Source organism: Mytilus californianus, unplaced genomic scaffold (genome assembly GCF_021869535.1).
Source record: "Mytilus californianus isolate M0D057914Y unplaced genomic scaffold, xbMytCali1.0.p SCAF_3, whole genome shotgun sequence".
Classification (NCBI taxonomy): Eukaryota; Metazoa; Mollusca; class Bivalvia; order Mytilida; family Mytilidae; genus Mytilus; species Mytilus californianus.
In genome coordinates, this window is record NW_026262679.1 from 10,390,445 (window position 1) to 10,417,765 (window position 27,321).

At 32.1% G+C, this 27,321-nt stretch overlaps 1 protein-coding gene and 1 long non-coding RNA gene across 2 annotated transcripts; one reads left to right on the top strand and one right to left on the bottom strand.

Moving 5' to 3' along the window:
* The first annotated feature begins 3,715 nt into the window (after positions 1-3,715).
* LOC127733947 (rho-related BTB domain-containing protein 2-like) lies at positions 3,716-21,218 on the top strand. The gene is made up of 8 exons (XM_052243430.1): positions 3,716-3,937; positions 4,380-4,483; positions 8,791-8,982; positions 11,150-11,970; positions 12,762-12,880; positions 15,271-15,510; positions 18,107-18,255; positions 19,982-21,218. The coding sequence occupies exons 1-8, from the start codon at positions 3,734-3,736 to the stop codon at positions 20,157-20,159; spliced, it is 2,007 nt and encodes a 668-aa protein (XP_052099390.1). The 5' UTR covers positions 3,716-3,733; the 3' UTR covers positions 20,160-21,218.
* A 3,989-nt stretch (positions 21,219-25,207) lies between these two features.
* Positions 25,208-26,284, bottom strand: LOC127733948 (uncharacterized). The gene is made up of 3 exons (XR_007997307.1): positions 26,153-26,284; positions 25,975-26,092; positions 25,208-25,944 (listed from the first exon to the last, which is right to left on the bottom strand). It is a non-coding gene; the product is annotated as an uncharacterized LOC127733948 (long non-coding RNA).
* Positions 26,285-27,321: the final 1,037 nt, after the last annotated feature.

The window sequence follows — 27,321 nt, forward strand, 5'->3', positions numbered from 1 at the left end:
TGAGTCACCTGAAAGCAGAGGGAAAAACGCATTCAAGCGTAAATTTATTTCCATATTTACATGTGATAAATAAATGTATAGTTTAATGGCAATATTAATTGTCTTTAATTGATAAAAAACGTACACCTTTTTTGAATAAAATAAATTTTGAGATTTACACATAAAGATGTTTCTGTTATGAAAAATGAAGACTTCCTCATACACCTTATCGCTATTTGGAAATCTGCTCTGCTTGACATGAGAATCTGCGCCGCTTGAAATTTTGATGTCATACAACAATCTCCCCAGGCCGATATGACGCTGAGGTCCCGCAGCGCCTTAATTGACCACTGTCCCTTAATACTTGATCCCGCAGCGTGTTAATTTTCATATTTTCAATTATGAAATGTTTGATAACTTTTGTAAAGTTAAAGATCGCCACTGAGATGAAAATCAATACGACACCAAATTACGCAATTATTGATTGACTCCTCCCTTTACCTGTATTTGCCTTATCAGATCATGTAATTCTATAGATTATCATCAAATAGATAAATGTTTTTCTTGGATACTCTTTTTCAGTGTTTCAGGGTTAGAATTGCCCATTATTCTCTATTCTGTCAACACCATCCAGACCCTGCTATATTCCTTTTGATAACACAAGGTACCCAACTCGTGTTTTTGAGAAAGGAAACTGAGTTGTGAACTTTGGCTTTATTTGGATTCCACAATCAACTAATCCACTGAAACAGTGAAACATGTTACTTCGTCATTGTGTATGAAATTATTAACAAAATAGTGTATGACATGCCTACAATGTACCTCTTGTTCGAATAATTTTTTTAGTAGGTCAACTGTCAACATTTTTTCTTCTTGTAGTGAAATTGCAATATTAAGCTGTTTATTCTGTTTGTGTAAGATCATGTTAACCCACATGAAGGAAGACTGATAGACTTAATGTATGACTGTTGTACATTGTATATACAAAGGATATACCAATATCGGGGTTTTTTTTGCGTGTGTTTGATTTTCACTTTGTTCGCTGTACCTAAAGAATTGCGAAAATTTGACCCCTAGTAAATTTCCCTGCATATTCCTAGATATTTAGCTGTTTAAAAGTTTCATGCATCATACTGTTAATTATCGAGTTTACACGAAATTGATATGTAAACTCATAAAAGACATTGAACAAAACTCATTTCACCCTAAAGGTGAAATTACATTATATATAAAATCAGTCTTTTGTGTTGATTAACAGATCACAAGAGTGTGCATTATTAATTAAGATTTCTGTTTTCATAATAATTAAATTGACTACTGAGTCTACATGTCATACCTTTTGACAACACAGCAATCAGTGACATTTTCAAAAATGTTAATTAGCGACGATGTATAGATTGTTGTTATAACCTGAACATTTTGCATATAACGTAAAAATAGAAATAAAATAAAACACTTACTTTGATATTTTCACAAATTTGCTTTATAAATGCTCTGTTATACCATCGCAAAAATGATCAAAACCTTCAATTTTAGCATGCCGCAATGTGCATAATTTAAACGATTATTGAAAGATCTCTGAATTATTTATGTGTATTTTAGTTTGTAGTACTTGTATTTATTTGTAAACAATTATCTGTCAGTCAATCAAGTTAATGTTGTTTATATATTTTACAATACATTACGGTGATTTTTTCGCGTGTATTTTCCCATTCAGTAAAAATTATGAAAAAACCCTGATATAAGGTATATCAGGTTCCAGGCATATTAAAGTACTTATTATACATCCTTGGCTTTCCAATGTTTTGGTTGGAGCGTTCCTGATGTAGTTTAATCCAGATAAGCCCTTCAGTCACCCACCAAGTTGGAGCGTTCCTGATGTAGTTTAATCCAGATAAGCCCTTCAGTCAGCCACCAAGTTGGAGCGTTCCTGGTGTAGTTTAATCCAGATAAGCCCATCAGTCACCCACCAAGTTGGAGCGTTCCTGATGTAGTTTAATCCAGATAAGCCCTTCAGTCACCCACCAAGTTGGAGCGTTCCTGATGTAGTTTAATCCAGATAAGCCCTTCAGTCAGCCACCAAGTTGGAGCGTTCCTGGTGTAGTTTAATCCAGATAAGCCCTTCAGTCACCCACCAAGTTGGAGCGTTCCTGATGTAGTTTAATCCAGATAAGCCCTTCAGTCACCCACCAAGTTGTAGCGTTCCTGATGTAGTTTAATCCAGATAAGCCCTTCAGTCACCCACCAAGTTGAAGCGTTCCTGATGTAGTTTAATCCAGATAAGCCCTTCAGTCACCCACCAAATTGGAGTGTTCCTAAAGTAGTTTAATCCAGATAAGCCCTTCAGTCACCCACCAAGATGGAGCATTCCTGATGTTCCTGATGTTGTTTAATCCAGATAACATGGATAAGCCTTTCAGTCACCCACCAAATTGGAGTGTTCCTAAAGTAGTTTAATCCAGATAAGCCCTTCAGTCACCCACCAAGTTGGAGCGTTCCTGATGTTCCTGATGTTGTTTAATCCAGATAACATGGATAAGCCTTTCAGTCACCCACCAAATTGGAGTGTTCCTAAAGTAGTTTAATCCAGATAAGCCCTTCAGTCACCCACCAAATTTATAAAATGCTATTTTTAATTGGTGTTAGATCTTTTAAAATGATATAAAGGTAGACAGGTAGATTTAAGCTATATGATTGATTGTTGGTTGCTTAACGTCCAGTGGCAAATATTTCATGCATATTCAGGACGAGAACAAGTTCACAATAATAGATACAATAGGTAGGTACTGTAATAGATTAAGGGATTAAGGTCGGAGAAATTTAGACTGCCACGGGAAATGAGGGTATATTGGATAGGGATAGAAATTTAGCCTTGCAACAGGTCACCTACGGACCCCTCAAAGAGTTGTTGCAAGGGTTCTTAACGTGCAAAGAGCGTGGCACTCTCTTTACACGAGGCATCGGATTTAACGTCCCCATTCTAACCGGACGTGGCTGCAAATTTGTACATCCCGCACAGCCATACGGACGCCCCACTTTGACGATGGTTTTACCACCGGTCGGAGGAAGACCAATGGTGACCATACTTCTATTCCCCAGTCACCCTTGGGGATTTAAGCTATATGTACTTTAGAATAAAAAAACATAAAAGTAATATTGAAATCCATGGACACATTTTTGTTTTTCTTTAGATTATACATATGGCACAATAATAAAAATACATAACACTGTACATGAGATTTATCATGTTAATGTAAATCAAAACATTAAATCAACTTAATCCAAATGATCCCTGAAAAGTTGTTTTTCATTTACATTTTTATAACATTGACAAGAAGGTTCAAAGTTTTTTTTAACGCTCTTTAAATTTTTAACTTGTGTAAGAGCATAAAACTGTCTTCAGAAAATTGAAGCCTGATTAAAAGTTTCAGCCTACATGTATGATGTTTGTTTTAAGAAAGCATCTAATTTTAAGTGACATCAGTACAAATATTATGATGTCACTTATGATTTTTTTCAGAAACAAGTGACATACATGTAAGAACAAACATTATGACACTAAACAAAAAAAAATTTGAATTCTTTTACTTTCTAATTTTATGTAAGGTATACAATTTTTGCACTTAAATGCAACCACGTACTTAATGTTCACTCAAGTACAAAATGTAACACTCCATGAAGTCATTGAGACACACAGTAATTAGTGTTCAATCATTTTTGCTTCTTTCATTGACAGATTTAACAAGATAAATATATGACCAATAAAATGGTTCAGACAGCTAATTTACCAAAAGATAATTATGAGTTTGTGAAATGTGTGGTGGTCGGTGATGGTGGTGTTGGTAAAACATGTCTGACATGTGCCTGGTCAGTTGGCACTACATACAAGCTTGAAAGTCTGGTCAAGTCACATGTATCTACAGTGTTTGCTATTGATCATTTCATCAAAGACAAACAGGTATGTTGTTCTGTAATGACAAAGGAGAAGGTATTGGGTCTGCAAACTTGAATAGAAAATTAAATGTGATTGGTTCCATTATAGGTTACATTTTGAAGCTGCTAAATATTGACCATTGTGAAAAAGAAAACACATGTATTATGCGGTTGCAATTTGACTGTGAGGTCATTGAAGTGATGTAACACTGCACTGTATATACATTTAATCAATTCTAGGAACAAACAAGGCTAACTTCAGGAAAATGCTTAAATTAGTAAAGAGCACACACACCACCCAAAACAGTTTTTGTCACCTATCAGATATACAAAATATTTGATTAAACATGATTGTTTAACATTTTTTGTACATGTAGGTTTCTAACAGATCTTGGTGTAATTGTTTAAAATTTTGTATAGGTATCTTACAAAGATTGGTATAATTGTTTTTAAAATATTTTGTATAGGTATCTGACAGATCTTGGTGTAATGTGGATGGGGTACCAGTTTGTTTACATCTCTGGGATACATTCGGTTACCATGACAAAGATAGAGGATTTGCTTATAAAGGGTATGTTTTGGAAAAAATTATCGAGAGAGGAAAAATAATAAATTATGATAGATTTGAAATTAAAATTCAACACATCTTACAAAAGATTCACAATTCAAGAAATCAAAATATATACATAAAGTTCTATTGAACTTAGACTTGTGGAATGTAAATAAAAGGATATTTGGAGTATATAGCAATGAAACAGGATACCAAGAACACAAATTAACCATAATTCAACAATGGACAAATGATAAACAAGCAATTGTTGACTTTAATTTGGTATAAGAGGGCCTATCAATGCCCTATTTCAGCAAAGGACAAGGTTTACTTATGGCACAATATGGCCTTAAATATCACCTTTATCATAAAACACCAAAAAGGTCACAACTTGGTTCGTAAATGGGTGTATTTTAAAAGCCTTAATGTTAAATTAATCAGTTCTTTTTATAAAAGTACATTATATTCTCTAAAGTAAGCCCATTTTGGAAATTTTGTCAAAATATGATGATTTTGTGCAATTTTCAGACCTAAAAGCTTTAGGAAAACCTTGGCCGCCACCTACAGTACGGGTAGAGACTTATTATTATGGATGTCTTAATCCGTCTAGATGTCAGACTGGTCGGACAGTTGTCTCAGTGTAATTAACACCTGCTGTGATATTAACCTGTACAATATCCGAGTGGAAGGTCGCAAATCAATCTGTACCAGCTTGATTAGAATTAAATTTTACCTGTACAGATATTTTAGTATTTATGGAGGATAGATAATAAATGTAAAATATTGTTTTGTATTCAAAGAAAAAATTACAATAAAAATAAAAATTTAATATGAATATGGGATCAACTTTTTTTTAACTTGAAAATGAAAGAAAGACAATTTTTAACAATGTACTGTAAAAATGTGTTGCCAACTATAACAATTGTGTTTGTGCCAATAAACTATTTGTATTTGTAAACCGTAAATATTTCATTTTATTCAAAATAATAACAACCAGGACTGTTTTCAATCGAAGTTTTAATCAAAATGTTGAGACATCAATCCCGTAAATTATACGAGTTTTCGTTGATGGTTACAATATTTCCCCCTTTTAACGTCCTGTTCCTTTATGTTATTAATAGAAACACAATTTTAAGTATAAGGCCAACATATCATTTTATAAAGTATATAAACAAATTGAATATAGGCATTGTGAATAAACTGTTATTTTCCTTTCGATACCACGTTCCCCGTCGGAGCCTCTATGCTATTCATACCTGTCAATCATTTCTCGCAAGTAAAACAATTTGGTCAGCCAGATCATCTGTGCTTTCTATTTTGACATATATTTCCTGTTAATCTCTTTGAAACAATTGTTTTTTTTAACAATATTTGTAACGCCGTGATCATCTTTCGATTCCTAGTTTTTATATAAAAAAAACTTTTCATATGCACGTCAATATTCTATGACCCAGCATTATTTTAAATTTTGTTTGTTAATAAATTTACATATAATGGAAATAACAGATTTGTTGACACTCGTTGTATTATAACAAAGATATTGCCTTTCTATTTCCATGTTTGAAATTTTAATGAAAATCATGTTTTTTATAAACATATTTTATGAATTGTGTCAATCAATACACGAAGATCAAAGTTTTACACTATTCATGATCAGCCGTCTTTACTTTTGCGTCGTATTTCTAGCCATTCTCTAAAGCTCGTGCAGTCAGTAAGATTTTGTAAATCGATGTCGGCAGTTTAAATTGTATAATTCCCGAACTTTAAAGGAGGTGTCCTAATAAATTATTTAAATAGGAATCTTGGTGTTGACTGATAAATATAATAAATAAAATAGTTAAAGAAGACTAAAGCTTGTTTTGTTTATAATTACAAGGATTAAATTTTCTGTTCTGGTAAATCAATTATTAATGGATCTCGATCAAGAGCCTCAAAACTAACGCACAATACTGCCAATCATTACGTATCAAATTAAATCATGAATAGATTTTCCCACGGTCGGTCAGTAAGGTCATCTGTGTTAACTGTTACGATATTTCCCGCCATATGAAAATCACGTGCATTTGACAAAATTAATCCCAGCTATTTTTAGCATTCAACATTGTATTGTGAGTGAAGTCAAGTTCAAAGTTCAACCGCATGCTATTGATCACTGATATGTGTATCATGGAATTGTCTTTTCACGGCAAATATTTTTTTTAGATTGGTGTCAAAAATACAACATACAAGTTAACATGCATTGTGCGTAAATTAATATTATGCAATTAAGAGTCAATGCAGCACCATAAAATTATTTAAATAGGAGTAATTGCATTTCTTTAGACTACAAATCATAGTAAATATTTAATTAACTGGTCATCAAACGATTGAATGCTTCTAGTTTTAATGTCCATTCATGTCAGTGGCAATTATTTCATGCATATTTAACAAACACAGAAATATCAAAATAAACCTAATTCCCGAGAAGAATCATTATCTTCTTCTAGTGTTATTATTTACGTACTACTTTAGTTATATATCACCAACTTTCGGACAATATTTGTTTACAGTAAAAAGTAAATTCACAATTATAAAGAATCACCAAACTACTAGTATACAAGTATTGCTTACTGTAATTATTTTTATTTCAGAACTGACCCAACGCAGACTGAAAATTAAATACAAATGTAGTGTTGTCAAACTAAAACGTATGCAGCAGCACTTTGCACATCATTCTGCTAATCAATGGGTTTACGTGGAAAATAAAACAGTAAAACAAAAATAACCTTCCAGAAATAAAAAAGAAAATATTTTAAAAACTGTATGCCAACAAATACGAAAAAGATACATAACAAAAAAATCAAGGGAACATAGAAAATAATATTTTGAGGAATATAAACAGCATTTGAAATATAAAAAGCCATACCGGGTAATTAAAAAAATAGGCTATTTTTATTAAAACAAAGTTGTCTCCAGTACGTCACCTGTAAAAATATTTTATGTCAAATACGATGTAGAACTAATCAATAAAGTGACTGATAGGTTTAAATCACAGGTAACCTGATTCTGAAATCAGTGAAGCGTAATAATCTAGTATTACGGATTGAGATGAAAGGACAATTATATTACCGTTCACACCTGGATCTGTTGATTAATGACTTATTATTAATAACTACCTACCATAAAAAAGTCGGATTATTCATTTCCGACATGTCCCAGTCCGTTATTTATAGTAATAAGTCTCTACCCGTACTGTACAATCCAAAATGTTTTTTAACCAAAAGATTCCAATTTTGATATAGAATTCATCAATATAAAAACTTTTGGGATCATGGATGGCGGCTAAGGTTAATTATGCCAAAAACAATTAAAATTATGGACAAATTTACCAAAATTGACTTTAAAATACAAATAATGTTTATTTAAGGGGTCATAGCTTCATAAATTTTAATGGAAGGTGCCAAAAAAATGTATTTTTGTCATAATAGTATTATCACAAGTATTTCTATGTGAAATGTGTAGTATTTTGGTATGATTAAAAAAACATCAAAATCTTAGGGCCAATTCTAGCCCTTCGAGAACATCCTCCTTTGTAAATTGAAATGCATGAACATTCATGATATCAAATCTGTAATGATAGAAGTGTTACAAACTTCCTAAAGCAAGAAGACTTGGTTAACAAAGTGATCCTTATAGTTTGTTGCAGCTGGATGAAACACATAGATAACAGGGCTAATAATGTTTGCCAATTATTTTATACATGGGAGATCATTTTGTGCACTTGCTTTGGTCTACAATGAAGCGATTGTCTACACATAATCTTTATACAATCCAATTATTGTGGTTAGATTAATTGTTCAATCAAACATTGTAATACATGGATAAAGGATTTTTTTCAGGTCATCTCCAAGGTTTAAATAGAATTGGAATATCAGGTTTTACAGAAAAATTTGGATTACACTAACCCAAAGTTAAATAGGGAAATTTCTACATACTGTAAATTCAGAAATTATTGCGAATAACGCGACTGGATGAGGATCGCAGTAATAAGAACTCGCATTCTGAAATCTGATACATATATCTTTATGCAGATTTTCCTGAAATCACAATAATCAATCTCACATTTTTGTCCATTCTTCTAATATTGCAATAATAAATGCACTCATTAATTTCTGAATTTACAGTATTTTCCTACGTTTTTCCTGCACTTTATGCAAAAAAATCAATATATAAGCGCCAATTGTTCTTTCAGTCATTTCAATATTAAACAACAATTAACCAAAGAATAATATAGATAACTCAAACTTGAGGGATTATATCAAATTTACTTTCTGTCTTTTTATTTACAGGGCAGATGTGGTTTTGCTTTGCTTCAGTGTTGTCAAACCTTCATCATTAGACAGTGTTATTAGATTTTGGGTTTCAGAGATAAAGTCAAAAAGTAGCACAACACCTATAGTGCTGGTTGGTACCCAGGCTGATATGAGATACAATTGTTATGATGATGGCTACAAAGCTATGGACAAAGGTCTGGTATACAAGTAAGTTTTGTGTGATGTTGAAGGTTAAAGTAAATAAATTACTATATTGTAACTTGTAATACATTCTCTTGATATGGATAGATTATTAACTATATTGGAGAATATCTATGTTCTGATGTTGATAATATGTGTGTCCAATTATTTCTGTAAACCTACAGTACAGTCTTCATTAATAATATGAAAAATAATCTCATTGATAACTATACTGGATATACAAAAACTGTGTCTAACAAAAGAAGATCAGCAAGAAGAGAATTTTAGCCCAAACAGCTTCCGTCTAACCTAAATAGTCTTGTTGCATTTTATCAATTTTATGCGAGAAGTCCTGGTGAGGAATACAGGCTTCTTGGATCTTTGAGTTGTTATTTTTTAAAAACAAATAGTTTTTTTTTATTTTTCAGTTAATTTCATTTGAAACACCAGCATTTAGATATTAAAATGTCTGTTGTTACAATGTAGTTTCATGTAGTAAAGTAAATTAAAAAAAAATATGTATCACGCTTGACTATGTTTTGAGTGAGAAAAAGATAAATGTCTCATTTGGTAATTTGCCATAACTCCTTCAGCTAAAGACAGTATTTTAATGATTTTTTTCCCTTGTTTACCTAGACAAATATATATATATATATATAATACCATATGATCCATTTTTGATTTTGTCATATAAAGCATATATCATAATGTATATTTTTTTTAACAAAAATTAAGACACCTTCAATAAACCCAGACCATTGCACCAAAAATTCAATGAATGTATTTATGCAACATTTAAAATCATTTTTTTATCATGCCATAGTGTTCTTTATTAAAATGAATATAACCAATAGCAAAGGTTATAAATAATGACAATGATTATAATCAGTGACCGCTCTGGGCTTCGCCAATGTTGCAAATTTTTCAATTCATCTGGCAACAAAATACCTCTGCAGGCGATATTTTTAGAGCCAAGATTTCTTTTCTTGACTGTATTAATGGTAATAATATTGATCGTCATTTAAATTGGTAAAATAAAAAAAATAAATTGTCCGAAATTTTGCCTGGCGACAAGTTTGTGACTTTGTTTACGACCCTAGCTAATCAATGGTCACAACAGGTGTCATGATCTGTTGTTACAGGTAACCCACTTATCCAATGCGTCATTAATGATCATCAAAATAATCAAACAGAATCGGTCAGTAGGCATCAGTCATTTCATAATGAAGAAACTTTCATTTACAATTTGCAACGTTTACCATAGTTTCATGATGAAAATGTAATTGACAGAAACACGAAAACCATAAAAATCTTATTAAAAACATCGTTTGACTTGTATTCCGTTAAAAATGTTAAAATCAGACGTATTTTTTCTTTGCCTGCCATCACTTTTAACAAAACTGGCCTCCATTGATCGTATTCACTTGTACTGTGTATAGTCCTCTGAAGAAGGAGGACACCTGAATACAAGAAAGATAACTCAATTTTATTTTTGCCTAGTAGTGAGATACCTATTTAAAATCTGTCTACATACTTCTAACTTTAAGACTTATAGGTTTAGGAGGTCTTTTGAGTTATGGGCAAAGTTAAGAGGTTCTTGGTAACTGGTTTGGATAGGGGCTTGTGCCTTCATTTTCTGTATTCTTTATTTTTTATACAAATTTTCTCTTCTCTGTATATTTAAGCAGCCATTTTTCTCTCTTCTTCATTTTTTCTATTCTTTACTTCTAATTATAAAACATTTCCTCTATTCTGTAGCATATACAGAACATAAGCTAATTATAAGGACAGGGACATTGATCAATATTTTGTTTTAATCTTCATTATTATATTTTTATTTGTATAGTAATGAAATACTGACAGAGAAAATAAAAGTACACATGTTGTTTTCATGTATTTAACTCTATGCAATAACTACCTTAGGTTATCAGGTTAAGCTACTACCCAAGAAAGGTAAGATTAAAGCCCTCAAAATTCTAGCATTAACCCTGGTCTCAGTGAATCTGTTTGTATTGTTCTTTTAGTTTACAGAAAGGAAGAAAAAACATAAAATAACAGGGCAATACATTAGCATGATTAGTATTAATAAATGACAATGATTATAATAAATGACAATGATTGTAATAAATGAGAGGTTATGTTGAATGCAGCTATTGCTTATTTATTAAAAAAAGCCAAATCTTTGAACTTTCAGGGAAGTAAAACCAGAAGACATTATTTTACCAGAAAAAGGGAGAACGGTGGCAAAGCAGATAGGTGCACCATACTATGAAACAAGTATTTTAACACATCATGGTGTGGATGATGTCTTTTTTAATGTAATCAGGGCAGCCATGATTGAAAGAAGAAAGATCAAATTTTGGAGTCCACAACTTCGCAGAATAAAATATCCACTTATCCAAAAGCCAATTGAATGGCCAATGCGATTGTTTCCAGAGATAAAAGTCCCTGAGAGTACAATAAATGAAGAACTTGCTGAGATTCTTACCAGACAAAATGTTGGAGATATGTTGGTTAGTGTTCGGGATGTCTGTTTTAGAGCTGATAGGGTAATACTGGCTTCCTCGTGTCAAATGATTGAAGACATTTTAATGGCAGAATATTGTAGTCATGACAACTCTGATGTAAAAAATTCTGAGACATCACAGCATACAGCATATTGCCATGACATAAAATTGCCAGGATTTGAAACTATTGAATACAAGCAGTGTAAAGACCCATTTAATAGGATGCATGGAGAAATGATAACTGTATTAACCATGGCAAGGGAAATAACTCCTCTTGCTTTACAATATGTTTTAGAGTATTTATATACTGGCACAGCAAAAGAAGACTTTGACATCTTACCAGAAGCCAAAAAAGCTGCTGAGCTTCTCCAATTAAAGGATTTGCTTTTACAGATTTCTAATCTTCAATCAAATGAAGGTTTCCTGAATTCAAAGTTACAAAAACAATTTAGGCATGATAGGTGTGAGGTGTTAAAGAGATTAGCAATTGGGAAAGGAGCATTTACAGGTAACAATTGACGTTATTTAAATACAATACTCTTAGAAATTTTATTGTGTTCAAACAAACTCACTACATTTTGGTTTAGGTTCTAACTTTCAAAGCCGGATTTAAGTAAAAAATTATTAGATTAGGTCAAGAAAAGTTTTATCCAACATAAAAAGTACAAAATAAGAAAAATACAGTATTTAAACAACTGGAGAAAACGAATTAAACATTCTCAAAATAAAACGTAGTTTGGATTGGCATCCACTAGCATACAATTAATGATAAGAGCAACAGGATATGCAATACAGGTTTTTTCCATGAGAAAATAAGATTGTCTCCTTTTATTGATATTTATTGAAACATTTTAACCAATATGGTAATAAGAGTTCACTGATGAGGAAGCAATTCTACAGTTTTCCAGTGATAATTATATTCATATTTTATTTTTTTATCAAGAACAGATATAATCACTCAACCAGCAATCTGCTTAGATATGCTTTTAATATTTTAGTGTGAAGTCAAACAATATAGTAATTCTATTTTAAATTTATGGCCTAGAATTAAGTTTTGTTTTATTGTTTTTTTGCTTAGAGATAGATTAGATAATTTTCAGAATTAGTAATTATTTACTTGGGGTTGCAGTAGATCCCGATTGGTATCTATTTTGCTTCCAAGTGGGGCAGGGAATATATGAACATACTGGTGTCTGTTGACTCTGTACATCCATGTAGAACTAAGGTAAGGCTCTCATGTCTACATTTATTAAAGTATCTTAACTAAATTTACATTATACAATCAAAATTTGTTTTCAGATGTGAAGTTTTCATTGGATGATGATGTAGTAAGTGCCCACAAACCATTATTAATGGCACGTTGTGACATGATGGCTGCCATGTTTACAGCTGACTTCCTAGAGGCTTCAGCTGCTGTGGTATGTTTAAGTTCTTTTATACATTACTATCATTAGGTTTACTAGAGACAATTGTTCATGTAAAAACACAGGGCCTCGGTGGCCGAGTGGTCTAAGTAGTTACTACTGTAATCACTAGCCAGTCAACACTGAGGTTGTGAGTTCGAACCCCGCTTGTGCAGGTGCACTCGACTCCAATCTTAAATGACTAGGATTGTCAGTTTTCCTATTGAAGGTCATGGTTTTCTCCGGGCACTCCGGCTTCCTCCACCAATAAAAACTGGCCGCCACGAAATAGCCCAAAAGCGGTGCTTAAAAGTGGTGTTAAAACACCAAAAATCAATCAATCAATCATGTAAAAACACTCAAATTGGAGAGTGTAACGTGTGGACTAAACAACAAATTAAAGGATGTCACCAAAAGGACACATTGTGGAAACATGCAATTACTTTATTACCAATATAAAATGTCATGGTCAAATATAATTTATAAACCTTGTTTCAGATCTTAAGGCCACAGTGAAGACATGTCTATCTATTGTCTATGTATGCAAGTCTTTACAGTGACAAATAATAACTCATCAATCAATAAGAATTTATAGTAACTGTTTACTAAATTTCAGATCCCCTGACCAGGTGTGACTGTTGATGTGTTCAATTGTTTAATGCTCATTAATTTCAGACCCCCTTACCAGGAATGACTGTTGATGTGTTCAACGATTATTATATTTCAGATCCCCTAACCAGGAGTGACTGTTGATGTGTTCAATGTTTAGTAAATGTCAAATCCCCTTAATAGGTGTGACTGTTGATGTGTTCAATGTATATTGAATTTCAGACCCTCTTACCATGTGTGACTGTTGATGTGTTCAATATTTATTATATTTCAGATCCCTTAACCAGGTGTGACTGTTGATATGTTTAATGTTTTTTAAATTTCACTAATAATGTGTTCAATGTTTAGTAAATTTCAAATTCCCTAACCAGGTGTGACTGTTGATGTGTTCAATGTTTAGTAAATGTCAAATCCCCTTAACAGGTGTGACTGTTGATGTGTTCAATGTATATTAAACTTCAGACCCTCTTACTATGTGTGACTGTTGATGTGTTCAATGTTTATTAGATTTCAGATCCCTAACCAGGTGTGACTGTTGATGTGTTTAATGTTTATTACATTTCAGACCCCCTTACCAGGTGTGACTGTTGATGTGTTTAATGTTTATTTCATTTCAGACCCCCTTACCAGGTTTGACTATTGATGTGTTCAATGTTTATTATATTTCAGATCCCCTTACCTGGTGTGACTGTTGATGTGTTCAATGTTTATTGAATTTCAGATCCCCTTACCAGGCGTGACTGTTGATGTGTTCAATGTACTGTGGATTCATTTATTTTCATGGGTATCAATTTTTGTGGATAGAGAAAAAAAGACGTTTCGTGGTATACGTAAATTCGTGGATCGCTGATTACAAAAAAAAATTCAGATTCGTGGATTTCTTTTTGATTTAGGAGATCATATAACCTCCTTGGTTTGATCAATAATAAAACAAACAAAAACGAAGAATTCATTGAAAAAGTTTTGATTTGTCAAAATCCTTGCTTGGTCATTCTAGGTTAAAGTGTTCATTGAAAACTTCTATTACAATAATGGACATAGACAACAAATTATTTGTTTGTTTTACAATTTATAAATTCTTGTCGGAATTTTATAAGGCATTCAAAACTCTATGATTGAAAACTCATTTCCCTAATCACGATATAATATGTAAGTATAAGTAAAAGGTGTGAAAATAAATGTTCCTGTCATAAACACTATTACCTACGGGCAATATCCCCGTACTTAATCCTATTGATTTTTAATCACCAGTAAACCAAACTATGACACGGTAATTAACAACTTGCAGTTATTTTCCATGAACAGTTTAAATCAATTATAAAAAGTAATTTATCACTGATATTCGATATATTTATTATTGATTTAATCAAAATACTTGTATCTTCTTTCAATAAAAACATGTGTTATGTTAAAATGTTTATCGCTAGTCAACACTATACTAGAACTGCATAACATAACCGGACTCCATACACATTTCCCGGGATTATTCTTTGTTGAATTCTTAATTTCGTGGTTTGCTGTAACCCACGAAACCCACGAAAATTGGTATACCACGAATAAAAATGAATCCACAGTATATTAAATTTCAGACCCCCTTACCATGTTAACTGAAGATGTGTTCAATGTTTATTATATTTCAGATCCCCTTACCAGGTTTGACTGTTGATGTGTTGAATGTTTATTGAATTTTAGATCCCCTTACCAGGTTTGACTGTTGATGTGTTCAATGTTTATTGAATTTCAGATCCCCTTACCTAGTGTGACTTTAGATGTGTTCAATCTTTATTATATTCCAGATCCCCTTACCAGGCGTGACTGTTGATGTGTTCAAGGTTTTACAAGAGTTTCTCTACACTGGTTGTGTAACAAATGTAATGGATGTGGATTGTTTGTCATTGATAGAAGTGGCCAACAGGTTTTGTCTTCCAAGGTTTGTCAAGTTGATAGAGAATGCCATCGTAGAACAGTTCCTGATGTGGGATGACAAGAAAGTCAACATTTTAGAGGATGTCATCCTGTTGATAGAACCAGCACATGTAAGTGAGCAGTATATATGTTCAATTATAAAGAATATTGTTTGACAATATTAGGTGAGACGTTTGTCACAATATCATATTTTTAAGCTAGTATACAAAAAACTTTTGTTCGACCACCTAAAGGTAAAGTATGATAGTGTTTAATTGTGAATTTAGAATTTGAAAAAGAATTATCGGTAGTCTTAATTATAGAAGCAATATTTTATTCATTTTCAGTTTTTAAAAAATGTGCAAAATTCAGACATTTTGTCTGCGGGAATTGGTACTACAGGGGTATTAAACGACCTTGACTACCCTTAGAGTTCTCGCATGGTCAGATAGTGGTATAATTATATTTTATATAAACTTTACAATTCCAAAATCAAATGGAACATTTTACAGCTTGCAACTTGCTTAGATTATTGAAATTGAAAGTAAAACGAAAAGTAGAATTCACATTATTTACAAGACGGGAAAAATCTCTGAGTTCTGAGTTGAACTCAAGTTTGAGAAACAATTTGGAAACACAAAAGATCAAAGTAAACAACAACAACAAAAAAAACCCAAAAATCAATATAAATGATATGTATTCACAAAAAAAAAAAAATGGAAAAAAATTCAAATGGTCTTGGTAATGTAACAACCACTACATGCAGGTATTTTAATATATAAAAACATGAGGGAGGGCGAGATCATTTATGGGACACCTGGATCAGACGATTTTAACAACGGGAAATTGGGATTGCCTTGTTGAAAGGTCGGGAATCAGGGATAGAAATACATCGGGATACTGGAAACCCATGTTTTAACCACGGGAAATCAGGATTTTTATGCTGAAATTTAACAGGATTGAACAAGATTATCACACTATTGCCACTTAAGTTAACATAAGCAAAGAGCATGGTGTTAAATTAAGCACACCCTATTTAATCGGCCATTGCGCACCATGAGAATAACATTAAGGGGAGTACAACTAGTTTTACTATTGTAAGATAGCAATTACTTGTGGAAGACTAGTTTCCAATTAAAGTGACTGTCTTAACATCAGGGATTTCTTTTTATTTTTGATAATGTAAACCAGCGTTTCGACTACTTTATAAATTTTTCAAGTGACAATTGTAGTTCTTTTCATGTCTGTAACTTGGTTCAGTGCTTTTCCGAATGGTGACTCTATAGATTCAAATTCATCTCCGTTCAACATAGGTTCTTGTATTGATTTGGATGGATTTTGGCCAATGCTCTGACTGGCTACCGAAGATTTATGAGAACTAAAATGCTTATATGCAGCTTGACGTCACGGTAATATTGATAATAAATAGTCAGATTAGTTATGGCTGACAGACCTTGAACATCAAATATACCTGAGACGTTTAAATCATACGCATTGAACCTGGGACTATTCCCAGTTTGAACCTTAAAACTCTCAAATTGTCGAACAAAGGAGTAGGTCCAGTAAGACCCCTTTTTGGCCCCAAAATATAGCAGTTTTACAAAATTGTTAAAATGTAAACTTCAAGTTATTTACTGGTAAGAAGAATGCTTCTGCTACATAAATATGGGCAGTTTTTGACAATACAATGCACATATATCGGGTACTAGCATCCTTTAGTCGGGCTAAATTACTGAAATCTTCACAATTTTAGCATTTAAGTTTAATTTTAGACGGTGTCCGTCTAAAATGAAAGTGGCCGCATTTGTGTTCATTCTTAATATTGAAATGTAAGTTGTATTTGATGATAATACATAACATATATAAAGGTTGAGGATGAACACGGATGCGGCCACTTTCATTTTTGACAAAAACCATCTCAAAAGTGACAGTTTTGGCATATTTGATATATTTTTCATATTTAAGCTTGAAACGGAGCGTTTTTAATGACTAAATCAGTTAAAATCTTTCCCATAAACTAATAGAATCAACTGAAATAGACACTTTAGTGTTCAAAAAGTGTCCAAAATCCTTCGTCATATGAACCTGAAATTTGAGGCCAAAATCAGCCCTTACCGGACCTACTCCTTTATCGGGAACTGGATTTTTCACAAAATATGTTCGGAATTCCGTGATTTTCTAATTTTAAAACCGGGAAATCGGGATGAAACCCCCTCTAGCCCCCTTCCCCCCATACATACTGTATATGAAAATAGATATTAAGTTACATCAAGGTAAGTTATTATAAGCAATGTAATGGATCAATTTATAATAGCGGTTTTCATTAGTGCAGTTGGAATTAGTATATCTTATGAGAGATTTTTGTCTTTTGATATTACAAATTATACAACTAAAATTTTCATTTGCAAAAAAAATGAAATGGAAACAGACTTTGAACAAGTAACTTGCAAACTCTGTAACTAGATGGAAAGCAACTGTCCTTTGCAAACGACTTGAGCAAGGTGTTGAATATCTATGGGAGTGTTGGTTGGCTGAAGTGATTTGACTAGCTATCCAGCCCACTTGCTCACAGAAGATTTGGCTGGATTACATTAAATACAATAGATTAAATACACCGATTGCTTTGATTAAAAAAATTATAAACTGAGTCAAATTCAAGTTAATTCATGCTGCCAATATATTTGAAAGTTATCTTGATAACTTAGAGACTCTTTTTTTATGTTCCAGTTACATAATGCCTACCAGCTTGCTGCATGGTGTATGGAATATGTGTGTCAGCATTATCCAAATGCATGGAAATATAACAAACACTACATGCAGGCATTATCTAAAGACAATCTCAAATTTTTGGAGATAAACAGATGGCCTCCAGCATGGTAAATTAATATATTATATTTAATGCACATTTTCTGGATTATCAGTTAATTTTATTGTACATTATTTCTACCAAAAGCTCCATCACCTTGGTAATCACCTTGGTAATCACCTTGGTAATCAGTGATCATGTAACTTGTGGTATTAAATGATAATATACAGATTTCAACCCTGGAATATAAGTTATTTTTTTATTTATGCTTCTACCTTGTATTTGAATATTATGAAACAATTTTTTTTTCTAAAGCATCATTCATGAATTTAAAATCTTGAAATCTTCCCAAGTTCTAAAACCCGAAATATAAAATCATTCCTGTTTAATTTTAACAAGGAAAAAGATTACTAAGTGTAAGATTAACGAAATCACTCAAAATAGACAGAAATCAGTCCAATTAGTAGATTTGTAAAATCAAAGTTTTTTGGTTATTTGTGTTTTTGGATTGCCGTCTGATTGACCAATTGAATTATACCCCACATCTTTAATTGTCTTGCCTCCTATGAATGTCGCAGAATGAAAGACATACAGATGGTAATCCTGTGGCAATGGTGTAAACTATTTGTGTAAAGCTTTTAATTTCAATGGTTTGAAAAGACCTAAATACTACATAGATATAAGAAGATGTGGTATGAGTGCCAATGAGACAACTCTACATCCAAGTCAAAATTTATAAAAGTAAACCATTATAGGTCAAAGTACGGTCTTCAACACGGAGTCTTGGCTCACACCGAACAGCAAGCTATAAAGGGCCCCAAAAATTACTAGTGTAAAACCAATCAAACCGGAAAACCAACAGTCTAATCTATATAAACACTACATATCTGGTATACAATTATCTTTGTTCTGAAATTACCGTCTGGAATGTGCCATTTGTTCTAGACCTGCTTTTCATGGTTCAACAACTGCTTAAAAATATATAGTTTTTTATCACTTCATTTCTTAAGTATTGCAAGTAAAAGGACAACTATACTTGGTATATCGAATTATGCAAGGTTTTCATGTCTGTCAGACATGTTTCACTATCTTGACTTCATTTCATGCATCAGTGAGCAACATTAATTTTTCTTTGTTAGGTCTGTTTCTCAGATACTATAAGCAAAAGCTCAACTTTATTTGATGTATAAAATGATTGTCATGTGAACATGTCCTATTGAATCTGTAAATATTTTTTATTTGTTTAAGACATACTTTTTGTTCAACTTGATTTTCTAATTAATTGAATAGGAAGTAATTATTTTATAATAACAAACCAACTAGGTTGCCTTCTTTTCTGTCTGTTCCCTTTAAATCTATATTGCTTTCATCTTATCTGTCAGTCCATTCGTCCAACAAATATTTTTGTCACATATTTTCTCAGGAACTACTGAACAGAATACAGAATGCCTTCATATTTGGTCAGCAGCTTGCCAGTGATGAGTTGTAACATCTGAGCCCTTTTCTGAACTCTCAGGCACCTACTTCCTGTTTGAAGAGACTGTGAATTTTTCAATATTTTGAATGAAATCAATATTTTTGTCACACCCCTCTTTAGTACTACATAACAGAATCACTTCATAATTAGCCTGCAACTAAACAGTGATGACTTGTGACATATAAAATTGAAGCACTTTTTAGATCTGTCAGACACTAACTTCCTGTTTTACGAGTGGGGGTATGCTTGTTTATAAATACTGGTAGTACAGTAAGTATAATGTTTAAGAATCAATGTATATCTAACATTAATTTTGCAGGTATGTAAATGAATGTGAGGTGTATAACAAAGCTATCAATGAAGATGACAAGAAGAGACTAATGCAGAGGCAGGCACAGTTCTCCCGGTTGCAACGTTGTACAACAGCATGTCTTTGCTTCAGACGAAATGCAAGATTTTCATTTGAAGATGCTGATGTTGAAGAAGGGCGGGGTTGAATATGAAAAAAGATTCCCTATTTTTTATGATAAAAACCAGTTGATCAACAATAACAGTATTTTATTGGTTACCATTTGAGGTTTGCTCATCTTTAGTTGCCATGGTTACTGTATCTGGTTTGTTCAGCATAGGTTGTCATGGACCATAGTTTCAATTTAAAAATGTTCAGCTTTACTGATATAAGTAGTAGCTATGGAAGAATTTGAATACTTATTAAATTCAATGTTCCTGTGAATTAGATGATTTGATATAAGTGATAATTTACTAAAATTTTATTATTCAGAAAAATGCAAAATATTTTCTTCAAAATTAATTTTAAAGGAAATAGGAATTAAATAAAGATATAAGCTGTCAATCTTCCTTTTAAAGCAAATGACCACATACTTAGTAGATTAGATTGATTAATGTGTATTAGCTGAACATGTTCTTGAATGTTCTGATATTGGTATAAAGGCTTAAAGAATCAGAAGCAATAGTATTGCAACATGAAGAGTAATATTATGAAGAACATGATTGTTTATATAGTTTGTTTTAAGTTACAATAAAATGAGATGGGACTATTCAATGGATTTAGTAGATATCACTATTAGAATATTATATTGTATGAACTTGTGAGTGCAGTTAATCTTCTATGTTATAATACATTATGTTGAAAAGCTGGTGTTTTATTGGTTAATATAAGGGGAACATTCTTAACTGCTCTAGCACGTGACTCAGTGGTTTAATAATATTTGTAACTGTATTAACCAGTAAAAAATGGCAAAGAAAAAATCTGCAATATTAAAGCAATAACAGAACAATTTTTTTAAAACATAGCTGACAAGATGATGGATCAAATTGTTACCCCTTCTCCTCAGTTGGCAATATTTTTCTCAGGGTAAAAATCTGCTCTACATAATGGTACTATTCACCAATTTTAAAATGACAAAAACTTTATAGTCTCTATGAGTTAATACAGTTAACATAACAAATTTCTAGCAATATTGCACATGAAATATAGTGGAATATTGCCACTGACTATTTGTCATGTTTGCTATACAATATATTAATTTATTAAATACATGTGTATTGTTTTTTTTTTAATTTGGGGTGTTAAATCAGTAATATGTAAATACGATATTTTATTCCCTTTTCTTTTTCTTTTAATCTCTGCATTGTTTATCATGCTATGGAGGTGATATAAAGTTGAGGGGGTGGACAGGGGTAAGGGAACATGGGAATGAAGGGGAGGGAAGTGGGAGGGGAGGGAAGCGGGAGTCAGAGGGGGGGGGGGGGGGAGTAAAATAGGGAAATTCTGAGAGAAAAAAATGATTTTCGTCTGGCAGTAAAGGGAGAGGGAAATGGGAGGTATGGGGTAGGGAAATGGGAATCAGGGACCCCCTGTCCACCCCTCAAAGTTTGTGTTAGGGTATTTTTTTTAGGGTAAAGGCAATGTGCATTAACAATGTATTAATTGTAATTTATGTTGGTTTAAATTGTAAACAGCAATTATTTTAAGGTTCCTTTTTAAAAAAAGCTTTTATTAATAGCAATATTTTGCAGTTACTGTGTATGTTTTAAAAGCATTTATGCCATTCAAATTATTTTATTTTGCTATTTCTCAAGCCATGTCAGGATAAGTCCTTGTAAGTTGTTTCCTTTTTAATTTCAATTTATATAAATATGCATTCTACAAAATTAGGAAAAAATTAAGTACCCTTATTACAAAATATAAGTTCATTACCAAAATTCACATCTTTAAGACCTCGATTTATATATATATATATATTGATTTATAATGAAATTTATTTTTACCTCTGTCTTTGTTGACACTTTTTGAAAGTCCCTTTAAGCAAGTTTATCTTTATTAGTTTTGCAGGAACCCCTCAACATGTACACTCACACACACACACATATATATTGCCATTACCAACCAGGATGTGAGTTATATGTCAGTGAGACAAAAACCCAACAACGCAGAAAAACCCAAAGACATATGTAGACCAATAGATAATCTTCAATTACAAGAGATGCCTATACAGTATGTCCAGCTCTAAACAGTCCTGTGTCTAAAATATTCTGATAAGATTTAACAAAGACTATTGATGACTACAAATTCTCAAAACAAAACAAAAAACAAAAGTCAACCACTGATAAGCTTCCTGTGTCAAATCTATTCATTCAAATTTTTTTTAATTTGAATGGCATAATGCTTTTAACTAACTGTATATAAATCTATATATACTTTATCTTAATTTATATGGTATTTGGTTTTTATACGACCGCAAAAAAATTTTGTGGTCGTATATTGGTATGACGTTGGCGTCATCGTCGTCGTTGTCGTCTTCGTCGTCCGGCGTCGTCGTTTGAAGACACATTGGTTTTCACACTCTAACTTTAGTTTAAGTGAATGGATCTTACTTAAATTTGACCATAAGGTTAAATACCACAAAAGGAAGGTTGGGATTGATTTTGGGGGTTATGGTACCAACAGTTAAGGAATTAGGGGCCAAAAATAAGCATTTTCTAGTTTCCAGACCATAACTGTGGAACGGTGTATGGATCTCTCTGAAATTATACTACAAGTTTCCATACCACAAAGGGATGGTTAGGATTTACTTTGGGGGGTTATGGCTCAAACCGTTTAGGAATTAGGGGAAAAACAGGGTTGTCCTGGTTAATGGACAAATACTTTAGTACAAAACATAATTTAAAGCAGTGTAAGGGAGATAAATCAAATACATCATTGAAATTATCTCCCTTACACTGCTTTTAAATTATGTATAAAGTAATGGTTAATGATCAATAAAGATAATTTAAAACAGTGTAAGGGAGGTAATCCAAATACAACGTTTTGGTTACTTCCCTTACACTGCTTTTAAATTACGTTTAAAGAAATGCATATTTATAAAGGAAGACCAGTAAAAATATCTGCAAATGTTGCATCTTTTTTTTTTACAAAAAAATCCATATGAAAGATTTGACACTATATTTTTAATTCTATTATAAAATAGATTAAGTTAGCACTATGGTAAATTTAAATGGGTAATTATGGTTGCCAACTCCATTGGAAATTTGAATTGAGATTATGACCATATCTTGAGGGAAAGAATTCTTTGGGGAAAAAAAGGGGGGGGGGATAAAAAGAAATTGTGGGGGGTCAATTTTTTCTCATTTCAGATTTCAGAAATTAAAAAGAATTATTCTTCAAAAATTTTTTTTTTTTTCAAATTTCACACAAATATTGAAAAATTTCAAGAAGTCTTTAATTGCACTGTATGGCGCATTAGATTTGTAAAATCTTTGATCACATTTATTTATTTGTTATGCCGAATCTAACAGTGTATTTAGATTTTTAATTTTGGGTCCAGTTTTCAAATTGGTCTACATTAAGGTCCAAAGGGTCCAAAATTAAACTTTGTTTGATTTTAGCAAAAATTGAATATATGAGGTTCTTTGATATGCTGAATCTAAACATGTATTTAGATTTTTGATTTTTGGCCCAGTTTTCAAGTTGGTCCAAGTTGGGGTCCAAAATTAAACTTTTTTTGATTTCAACAAAAATTGAATATATGGGGTTCTTTGATATGCTGAATCTAACCATGAATTTAGATTTTTTATTTGTGGGCCCCGCTATCAAATTGGTTCATATTGAGGTCAAAAGGGTCCAAAATTAAACTTTGTTTGATTTCATCAAAAATTGAATTATTGGGGTTCTTTGATATTCCAAATCTAATCGTGTATTTAGATTTTTAATTTTAAGTCCCGTTTTTTAAATTGGTCTACATTAAGGTCCAAAGGGTCCAAAATGAAACTTAGTTTGATTTTAACAAAAATTGAATTCTTGGGGTTCTTTGATATGCTGAATCTAAACATGTGTTTAGATTTTTGATTATGGGCCCAGTTTTCAAGTTTGTCCAAGTTGGGGTCCAAAATTAAACTTTGTTTGATTTTAACAAAAATTGAATATATGGGGTTCTTTGATATGCTGAATCTAACCATGTATTTTGATTTTGGACATTGGACCATAATAGGTAAATTAAAAAAATTACAGTTCTTAGACCACATTCTTTCTGTGTCAGAAACCTATGCTGTGTCAAATATTTAATAACAATCCAAATTCAGAGCTGTATCAAGCTTGAATGTTGTGTCCATATTTGCCCCAACTGTTCAGGATACGACCTCTGCGGTCGTATCAAGCTGCGCCCCAGCGAAGCATTTTATTTAATTTTATGTTTGTTGTTCCTCATTCATACAGACTTATCAGTCATATTGATTGGTTCATACTTGTTGTGGTGAAATGTTGGCTATGTTGTTTCCTATATATATGATTTTTTTTTTTTAAATTTTTTAAAATACTTGTGAATTTTATTAATTGAAGACAACTTACAACCTTTTTTTAAGAATAGTACAAATAGTAAAATAAAATCTTCATCAGTATTTATTGACAAAAGTATGATTATAATTGATACTGAGGGAATTTAAAAAAGTTTTTGAAATTTGAATCACAAGTGCTATTTGTTTATTATTTACAATGAATTTGAAATTCCAATGAAGTGCTAATTTTTTCTCAGAAATTTTGGCAGTGCTTCTTTTTGCCCAAGTGCTTTAACTAACAATACTTACATTGGAAGTGCTTCTTTTTGCCCAAGTGCTTTAACTAACAATACTTACATTGGCAGTGCTTCTTTTTTGCCCAAGTGCTTTAACTAACAATACTTACATTGGTAGTGCTTATATATTTCTTGTCATTTTATAAAATTTAGTGCTTCTGTAGATAAATTCATAAAGTCATAGACAAAAATGTTAAGAATTTGAAAAAAAGGATGCTTTTATTGAAACATAGATCTGAAATTATTGTTTTGAACCTGTACTCTGCCAGGACCCAATAAACTTGGAACAGGTGTGTTATGATTGTGATACAGGTGTTAAATTTACTAGTCGATTTTTTTGAATTAGTGAAAAACAGTTTTGATACAAGTGTGCCAATAAACTTGATGTAGGTATATTGTCACAATTTTAATACAGGTGTTTAATTTACTTGCCAATTTGTTTTTAATTGTGAAAAACAATTTTGTTACGAGTGTGCCAAAGGAATATATTTCAGTCCTTTTTTTCTATGCCAAATAACTTGTAGATTTTTATCACAGAATTAAAGATGATTGTTTTTAACATTGATTATTAGCATCTTTACAATTTTTAATCTTTTTCATTTTTTTTTTAACTCCTAAAATATTTACCTTTGAATTAATGTTATTGAACCTTTTTATTGTTTTCCAAACAAAAGACATTTATTTATTAATATGAACACTCCAAGGAACAAATATATGTTTTTTTTTACTGTTAAAGATAGATATTTTAAATTTTGCTAGGTTTGGTAACACAGCAAAAGTAGTCAGCCCTATAATACATGTTTTGGAATTGCCTGAGAATTATAATGTTCATTTAAATAAACTATTGTCTGATAAATATGGTAAATTTACACAGACTAAGGTTGCTACTTCCTTGAGGATAGAATCTCTTCAATGGTTTTAGACCTCTTTTAGTTACAGATCTCTCTTGTAGACCTTTTTTGGTTACAAAGCTCTCTTGTAGACCTCTTTTAGTTACTAAGCTCTTTGTAGACCTCTTTTAGTTACAAATCTCTCTTGTAGACCTCTTTTGGTTACAAAGCTCTTTTGTAGACCTCTTTTGGTTACAAAGCTCTCTTGTAGACCTCTTTTGGTTACAAATCTCTCTTGTAGACCTCTTTTGGTTACAAACTCTCTTGTAGACCTCTTTTGGTTACAAAGCTCTTTTGTAGACCTCTTTTAGTTACAAAGCTTTTTTGTAGACCTCTTTTGGTTACAAAGCTCTTGTAGACCTCTTTTGGTTACAAAGCTCTTTTGTAGACCTCTTTTGGTTACAAAGCTCTGTTGTAGACCTCTTTAAGTTACAAATCTCTCTTGTAGACCTCTTTAAGTTACAAATCTCTCTTGTAGACCTCTTTTGGTTACAAATCTCTCTTGTAGACCTGTTTTGGTTACAAAGCTCTATGTTTATTTGACTATGGTTGACCTAATTTTTGGATCTAAACATTACTGATGTAGGTTATTCAATGAAGTCTTGAAGGCAGAACAGGTGCAATATAGAAACAAACAAAGATTTATTGGAAAATGATGATACTTTGTCTCTTGAACCTTTACAATTGTTAAAATGATACATGTCAATTTGTGTAATTATGAATAACTTGTCATCCCTAAGTGTTTGATTCTACCTCGAGTAGGCTCAAAAGGTTGCAGTTTAAGGGAAGAACTCTGTAATATTTTTATGGTCACAAACATGTCTTTATTATTTGGGAGTAACTTAGATCTGTACTTTTTTGTAGTCTTTTTGTTAGTTGTTTTTTTTGTGCTTCATGCTGATCTGATCAAACATGCCCTTTGTAACTGATTTTTCAAAGTTTGTTCTGTTTCACCACTGTCCCCGGTTGGAGGAGTGATGAGTGTTCACAAGTATGTTTAATCCTGCCAAATTCTATATTTGCCTGGCACCAGTCATGACTTATAAGTCTGTTATTCATTACTTATCTTTGGTTGCTGTCTGTCATATTTGTTTTTCGTTAATTGTTTTATCATAAATCAGGCTGTTGATTTTCTTGTTTGAATTGTGATGACTAGGCCTTTTATAGGGAAGAACTCTGTAATATTTTTATGGTCACAAACATGTCTTTATTATTTGGGAGTAACTTAGATCTGTACTTTTTTGTAGTCTTTTTGTTAGTTGTTTTTTTTGTGCTTCATGCTGATCTGATCAAACATGCCCTTTGTAACTGATTTTTCAAAGTTTGTTCTGTTTCACCACTGTCCCCGGTTGGAGGAGTGATGAGTGTTCACAAGTATGTTTAATCCTGCCAAATTCTATATTTGCCTGGCACCAGTCATGACTTATAAGTCTGTTATTCATTACTTATCTTTGGTTGCTGTCTGTCATATTTGTTTTTCGTTAATTGTTTTATCATAAATCAGGCTGTTGATTTTCTTGTTTGAATTGTGATGACTAGGCCTTTTATAGCTTACTAAATGGGTTTTTCTAATTTTTGAAGGCTGTACAGTGACCTATTGTTGCTTACATTCATGTCATGTAGTCTCTGGTGGATAGTTGTCTCATTGTAATCATAACGCATCATCTTTTATAGTATCT